Here is an 8232-nt window from a genome sequence, read left to right as displayed (position 1 = left end):
GGGGGGGTCCAATAGGAGAAATAGAGATAAGTCCACCTGCAACGATACACCAGAGGTGGTATGCAGATTATTGACAGAAGTCTGTAAAATTCTACTCTTTCTGTATCGGTGACAAAACTTTTTAACAAAAGTTGATCTGATGCATCACTTAGTGACGGGGACTCAATGTTGTATAAACTGTAATGGTTTAACTTTTCCCATACCGCCAGAGGACAGAGTGTTAAAGTGGTCGAAATAAGGCAAATATCAGTAAACCTTAAAAAAGACTCATCTTCATTATAACTAGGTTAAGGGATTGCTTAGTTTCAAATTTTAACCTTTGTTCTGTAGCATAATTTAACTTGGCCAAGGAATAAGTGCTTTATACCAAAAGATGTCACCTCATTGGGAACTGAGTGAGAGAGATTAGCTCAATATTAGAAATCAGTAAAACAAGTTCAACCTCTGTTTGTGGTGTATTGTATGCTTTTCGATTGATAGACCAAGGTTATCTTTTGTCATTTAATTGTCATGTCTTTCACCATCCAGCTTCTGTCATTCAACTTTTCCTTTAAAAAGCTTAATTCTAAAGAACTGGCCCCGGTTTCATCACCGTTCCTTAACTTTAAGGAGCTCCTCAAACTGGCTTTTTCATTAAATATAAGGAGATTCATTAACTTAAATAAAATCACGTTTCATGAAGCTTCCTTAACTTCAATCTCATAGAGGTAATTATATATAAAGGGTTATAATCAGTCTGTTGAAGCAAATATCCATGACCCTTATTCAACGTCACAAAAGTCAAATGTGTTAAAATTGTAAACAAGTATTTTATGACCATGAAGCCTACAGTACTAGTTGTGATAGGTACAGGCCGTTAGCTAGGTCTATTTCCCGAGGCGAAGCCGAGGGAAATAGGCATGGTCAAGGGACACCAGAAGCTTGCCATATCCCTCAATCCCATACTTTAACTGTTTTATTATACAGATACACACTAGAGAGATAGTTTAAACTAGAAAATATTTGTAAACCATAAGCTGTATATAGCTTCATTTCCCAACTACCCTTTTGATGGCAATGGAGCCAAATGCTTCCGAAGTCGGTAGCAAGCTACGCCCACCTCGAGCATCGGTTCCGAGTTCGGTAACAAACTCCGCCCACCTCTCGCCTGATTGGCTCGGCGGAAACACCCGAGTGTAGGTGTGTTTTAGTTCCCAGACTAACACACAGGACTAAAACACAGTCGGGCAAAAGGGGGGATATATTCGATTTAACCAATTACTTTTATATAGAGTAAATAAGTAGAGGTATAATAAATATATAAATATATATATTCATGACATTGACACACATTTCTACCAACAAAATCTGTTATTTTCAATGTTCAGATGAGTTGGTTGAAGTATTAGAAACAACCCATTGCGAAATGTTTCTTAAATTATCTGTCTGATAAAGTCAATAATACAGTCAAACACATATATACTACATGATTATGTGAATGGTAGTATACTCTGATTTGAATCCTAGTCATTAGTAACTAGCTAGGGCGGGTTTCAGTCTTTTTTTAGCTCACCTGCCCGAAGAGGGCAAGTGAGCTTATGTCGTGGTGCGGCGTCCATCGTCCGTCCGTCCTCGTCCGTCAACCTTTCCTTTAAACAACTTCTTTTGAAGAACAAATAGCCCTAGAGTCATGATATTGGGCTGAAAGCTTTGTTGGTAGGAGCCCTACAAAGTGTGAGAACGAAAATGACCTTGACCTTCTTTCAAGGTCACAGGGGTCAAATATGCCAAAAACTTCAAATGACTTCTTCGGAACAACTGAAAGGTATAGAATCTTGAGATTTGGCTGATTGGTTCCTGGGATGGAGCCCAACAAAGTTTGAGGGAGAAAATGACCTTGACCTTCTTTCAAGGTCACAGGGGCCAAATATGTCAAAAACTTCAAATGACTTCTTCGGAACAACTGAAAGGTATAGAATCTTGAGATTTGGCTGATTGGTTCCGGGGATGGAGCCCAACAAAGTTTGAGGAAGAAAATGACCTTGCCCTTCTTTCAAGGTCACAGGGGTCAAATATGTCAAAAACTTCAAATGACTTCTTCTGAACAACTGAAAGGTATAGAATCTTGATATTTGGCTGATTGGTTCCTGGGATGGAGCCCAACAAAGTTTGAGAATGAAAATTACCTTGTTCTACTTTCAAGGTCACAGGGGTCAAATGTGTCAAAAGCTTCAAATTAATTCTTCTGAGGAACTGTGAGGTATAGAATCTTTATATTTGATTGATGGCTTTCTGGGAATGAGCCCGACAAAGTTTGAGGAAGAAAATGACCTTGACCTTCTTTCAAGGTCACAGGGGTCAAATGTGTCAGACACTTCAAACGACTTCTTCTGAACAACTGAAAGGTATAGAATCTTTATATTTGGCTTGTAGCTTCCTAGGAAAGAGCCAAACAAAGTTTGAGAATGAAAATGACCTTTACCTACTTTTAAGGTCACATGAGGCAGATATGTCAAACACTTCAAGTGACTTCTTCTGAAGAACTGGAAGTTATAGAACCTTAATATTCGGCTGGTTATTTCCTGGGAAAGAGCCCAACAAAGTTTGCGAATGAAAGGGACCTTGACCTACTTTCAAGGTCACAGAGGTCAACAACATTTTAATGGATTTGTTCATAAGAACTAAAAGGAATGGATTCATAAGATTTGGCTGGTAGCTTTTGGAATAGAGCTTACCATTTTGAGAAGGAAAATGACATTGACCTTCTTACAAGGTCACAGGGGAAAATATGTCAAGAAACTTCTGAAGAATCAAAAAGCATAGAATCTTGTAATAATATATTGCTGGTAGTTTCAACAGATGGAGCCAACAAAGTTTGTGAGGGAAATATTTTTAGTGCAATATAATATTTAATGAGAATATTTTGCTATAACTGCTTAAATATTCAGGTGAGCGATACAGGCTCTCTTGGGCCTATTGTTTCAAGACACAAATATGCTTATGCTGAAGAATCTAAAAAGTAAAAAACAAAAGCAAGCAGGTCACAACAAGTAAATAAGATACAATGTTAAAACGTAAGTACAAATGACAAAAGGGTTTATAATATATGGAAACATTTGATTAAAAGTACCAAAACGTCTTAAATAAGTACTGAAACATTTTTGTTACCAAATCAAAATGACCGAAATGTCTGAAAATGTCCGTACCCTCTGATTGTGATTTCGTATTCATGTCAAATTTTATTGTGTATATTAAGTACTAAAACATTTATCCTCTTTTCACTTTTTGGAACTTTTTTTAATGGAAAACATACATTCAAACGAGAGTTGTGTAAATGTGTTCCTTTTTCAGATAAATCAATATGGATTACTTGCAAAGAGGAACCAACGGCATGCAGAGAAACATTTCTCAATTGCCAGCAAAGATCACGCAAGAAATTGAAAGAAGTTTGGACAACAACCCAGAGACTTGCAGCTGGCGTGCCTTTCTTAAGATTGCATCAACTTTACGGGATGATTACGAATTCAGGTTGTTAATTACCTAATAGCCCTTAACTTATACCAAGAGTATAATATTCATGCTCAGCATAAAATAGGAATGCATTTGAGAAAAAAAATACCTCCATCATTCCCAACATCTACCCAAACTATCACTATCATTTTCTTCTAAATTTTATGAGAGGAGGGAGTGGGTGGCTATATATATACTGATGGGAATTTTTCAGATAACTCGAACCAAGGTCTGCATTATTGAATAAGCCACTTTGTACTTAAACATCAGATTAATATTGATATTCTATGGCTCTCTTTAGGTCATAACTTATTATGAGAGGGGTTTTCCAAAATATAATACGTGTATATTTATTACATAAATTATTTTTATTTTGGTTAAACATATACCCCGGGGGATACCCCTGTTTTCTTTGGACATTTATTAAAAAAAAATAAAAAAATCTATCTTGTGTTTTCTGGTATTTCCTTTTACATTGTATATCAAAATATTTAAACCTCAATAATCTTTGCTTTGCAGCCAAACAGATATAGAGAACAAGTTTGGACGGTTTGTGTTTGGTGATGGTAGTCCTACCAATAGGATAATTTCTGAACTTGGTGCTCGGGGCATGGTTGTGGCTGAACTCATCCACGTGCTAGATCAACTCAAACTGGAAAACCTTCTGATAGATATGAAGCCATATGGTAAATAAAAGATTTTTACCTGTTAAACAGACTTTTCAACGTAAATTTTACAACAGCTTGTACATGTTCCTACATGAATTAGAGAAATATGGCATTATTTTCTATTAAAATTTTGAAGATATTCATTTGTTCTGCATTTTGAAAAAAAAAATTGCTAGGGAAAGCAGCCTGTATTCAGCTGTAAAAATAAGCCAAAATAAATCACATATGTACCGGTACTTAAAAATGTAATACATTTTGTTATGATGAACTTTGATTAAGATATTTCAAAAATCATATTTTGGCAAAAACTGCAACACCTGTTGTCATCTTCCAACCATACCTATCTTTTTGGCCAATCCTACTCATTTTATGGATGTTTTTTGAAGAATTGTGTTTTTTTTTATTTATTTGATTAATTTTTTTTTAAGACAAATTCGGACCTGCAACAGGAAACTTCTTTTTTTTTCTTTTTTTGTGTGCCTTGTCTAGATGTTTTTATGTAGTTCAAGTTAACATCAACATATTGAGACTCTACACTGGCAAAGAAAAACAACATAAAAAAAGGAAATGCACATTTCAATTGTCAAATATTCGGGAATTAAACTTTAAAAAAAATCATACACTGGCACCTTCAATATAGCAGTTACCATTTTATCCAGAGAACACCCACATGGTCAATCAGGTTACCGCATACCTTTCATGCCTGATCCCTGAATTGAACCCTGACTGTCGTGATGAAAGTTGATTGCTAATATCTAAACCAATTTACCACCAAAAGCATTATAAAGTTAAGGCATGAGAAAAGGTAAATAATGCAGAAAATTTGGTTGAAAATATAAACTTTATTAATTTTACAGCAGTATGGAAAAAGTTGTTATCCCCTCGCAATGAAAGTTTGAGGGGGTTATAGGACTCGGTAAGTACACGTACATGTGTAAGTACGTACACATGTATGTATGTATGTTACACTCTTTGTCATCGCTCTAACGACTTCATTTCTTACCAGAATTTCATGAAGCTTGACACAAGTGTTTGGTATAGCAATATCTTAAACAAATTCGCGTTTTGGTTTTCTACGTTGAAGGTCAAGGTCACTGTAACTAGTTTTAGAAAAACTTTGTCATCGATCTAACGACTTTATTCCTTAACGAAAATTTCATGAAACTTAATACAAGTGTTTGGTATGACAATACCTTGAACAAGTTCGTGTTTCAGGTTTCTTTGTTGAAGGTCAAGGTCACTGTTACTATTTTTAGAAAAACTTTGTCATCGCTATAACGACTTCATTCCTCGATCAACAGCATTTCATGAAACTTGATACAAGTGTTTGGTATGGCAATATCTTGAACAAGTTCCCATTTTAGGTAACTGCATTAAAGGTCAAGGTCACTTTTACTATTTTTAGAAAAGAAAAAAAATTGTCATCCCTCTAGTGACTTCATTTCCTTTTACATATGTTACAGTGTGTGAATGCAAGGGGATTTGTATCACTTGTGATGCCTTGTTTCAGATTATATTAATCATTCTTGTTGGCCTCAATGTTAGCAGATGGAAGGTTTAAATGTTGGAGGAATATGGATCCGAGTGCCCAAAGAAATGACCATTTAGGTTACCAGTAGGTGTGTAGCACCACCACTATTGGGCCTTGTGCAACTAAGGCACTATACAATATTCATCATTTATCATAACTTTGTTCTGTGTTGTTCAGAGGAGATTCAAATCGTTCGCCATCCCGCAGACACAAAACAGCTGCATGAGGGAGACAAACTAGAGCTGCATGTGGAGGCGGTTGGGTTTCCATACCCTCGCTACCAGTGGTTCAAACTCAACGGCAACGACTATGACGAGATTGAAGGGGCTAAGGATTCTACATTCAAAATTAACAGAACATGGTTTGTTTTCAATTGGTACATGTAAAAAATAATTTAACAAGTTTGGAGGGACCTTCTTTCTTCCAAGGCATTCACAATATGGCCTATTTCATATAATTAGTGCAAATACATGATTTCACTGCTCTTTAACTGTAGATAGAAGTTATTTGCTGTAAAATAAATTAGAAAGTGACAGAAATATATGTACTCAACATTTATAAATAAAATTATCAAGATATAATCTGTTTACAGCATGTTGGAAAAGTTATAACAATTAATGGAAGCTATTCTGAAAGTAATGTGATTATATACAATTCATAGAAAAGGGGAATAATTGGGATGTAAAACCTTTACATTAACTTAGACAACTGCCTTTATAGATAAGGTGAATAACCGGGATGGAAAACCATCACATAAACTTGGACAACTGACTATAGGTAAGGGGAATAACTGGGATGGAAAACCATTGCATTAACTTGGACAACAGACTTTATAGAAAAGGGGTATAACTGGGATGGAAAACCATTGCATTAACTTGGACAACAGACTTCATAGATAAGGGGAATAACTGGGATTAGAAGACTTTTACAGCAGAACCACATATTTTAACTCATTCACACCTGAAGACACATTTGAACTCTTCCAATTCAAAAGATTGGTATAGTCCATGATGAAATTTCAGGGGTGAATGAGTTAATGATAAGGGTAAAGCTGAATTTGACATTTGTAGTTTTTTGTTGACAGTTTTGATGACAGTGGTACATACTGTTGCCGTCTGTCCAATGGAGGGGGTAGTGATTTCTGCAAGTTTACACAGATTTCCTCAGTCAAAGTGTACTACAGAGCCACATCACCTACTGAAATGTCCATGCCTTCAGAAGTTGGTGGTGACAACAGTGAGCCTAGAAAACGTATGTTGTTCAATACTGTACACTTGAACCGCTACTTTTTTTTAGAATTCGTCAAACTATTGTTCTTAATTTGAAAATTCATAGATATTGAATTATGCACTAGATGTTGTTGCAATTATCTTAGACTACAAGAAATGTAGCATATTCTTGTATGCCAAACAACTTGTGATTTGACACATTCTTTCCATTGGAGACCAAGCATATATAATGGTGTCAATTTGTATAATTTCTAATTTATCGTTGTGTATTGGCTTTTGTGGTATATGTTTGTAGACATGAGCACTTGACGAGTTACATAATTTGTTCCCCCTTTATTGTACAGCGGTGTTGCCTCAAGTTTTGACTGAGCCGGAGGATTTGTGTGTACATCTGAGGGACAGAGCAGAACTCACCTGTGTGGGAATAGGTCACAAACCTCTAATGTATGAATGGCTGAGAAATGGCAAGGTGATCGATAGTAATAAGGAGGCAGGAAAATTAATGGTAAGACTTTTGTAAGTTAAAGGTATATTCTGCCTCAATTCTGCCTCCATGTATGTCAATTTGTATAGACTGTGAGGGGACTAGTCCGAGTCCCCAGGGCTAGCCAGTCATATCTGACAGACAACTGGCCAGGGAAGTAGCTTGGAAGTGGTTAGAGCTTAACACTGACGTGTACAAATGAAAAGTGATAAATTTTACATTGAGTCCTAGGTCTAGATTCTTTGTCCTATACATATATAGGCTTGGTAATAACCGGAACAAGGACATAAAACCCAAACAATCAATGATACGACTTTGAAATAAGGATTGAACAGAATGCTTTTCAATTTCATGATGGTATGGACGCAAATCAGCTGTTACTTACATATTTACCATGATGGCCTCAAGTTCCTTTTTAATTTTCCTCAATTTATTGCCAAACACCTTTATGGCGCCAACATTTCTCTGGACGAAAGGTGACAGTATAACAAGGTTTTTACTGTATTACATGTACTACACCCCCCTGCTGTACTGGAATCTAACAGCGTTATTAGCTCACCTGGCACGAAGTGCCAAGTGAGCTTATGCCGTGGCGCGGCGTCCGTCGTCCGTCCGTCGTCCGTCAACTTTTCCTTGAAACAACTTCTTCTGAAGAACGGACAGGCCTAGAGTCATGATATTTGGCTGAAAGCTTCGTTGGTAGGAGCCCTACAAAGTTTGAGAACGAAAATGACCTTGACCTGTTTTCAAGGTCACGGGGTCAAATATGTCAAAAACTTCAAACGACTTCTTCTGAAGAACTAAAAGGTATAGAATCTTCATATTTGGCTG

General features: G+C 36.4%; 1 protein-coding gene across 2 annotated transcripts in view; it reads left to right on the top strand.

Moving 5' to 3' along the window:
* The window catches only part of LOC110445653 (mucosa-associated lymphoid tissue lymphoma translocation protein 1-like), a 23009-nt gene that overhangs the window by 769 nt on the left and 14008 nt on the right, over positions 1-8232 (top strand). For both annotated transcript variants that reach the window (XM_021490374.1, XM_021490375.1), the window contains exons 2-6: positions 3331-3507; positions 4009-4175; positions 5866-6049; positions 6773-6939; positions 7262-7422. In XM_021490374.1, the coding sequence (XP_021346049.1) occupies positions 3341-3507; positions 4009-4175; positions 5866-6049; positions 6773-6939; positions 7262-7422 (846 nt within the window). In that variant the 5' untranslated portion in view covers positions 3331-3340. The remainder of the gene's footprint in view (positions 1-3330; positions 3508-4008; positions 4176-5865; positions 6050-6772; positions 6940-7261; positions 7423-8232) is intronic.

The sequence above is a fragment of the Mizuhopecten yessoensis genome, unplaced genomic scaffold (assembly GCF_002113885.1).
Source record: "Mizuhopecten yessoensis strain PY_sf001 unplaced genomic scaffold, ASM211388v2 scaffold2329, whole genome shotgun sequence".
Taxonomy (NCBI): domain Eukaryota; kingdom Metazoa; phylum Mollusca; class Bivalvia; order Pectinida; family Pectinidae; genus Mizuhopecten; species Mizuhopecten yessoensis.
The sequence above is the reverse complement of the archived record's forward strand: the minus strand, read 5'-3'. Positions and strand labels throughout refer to the sequence as shown.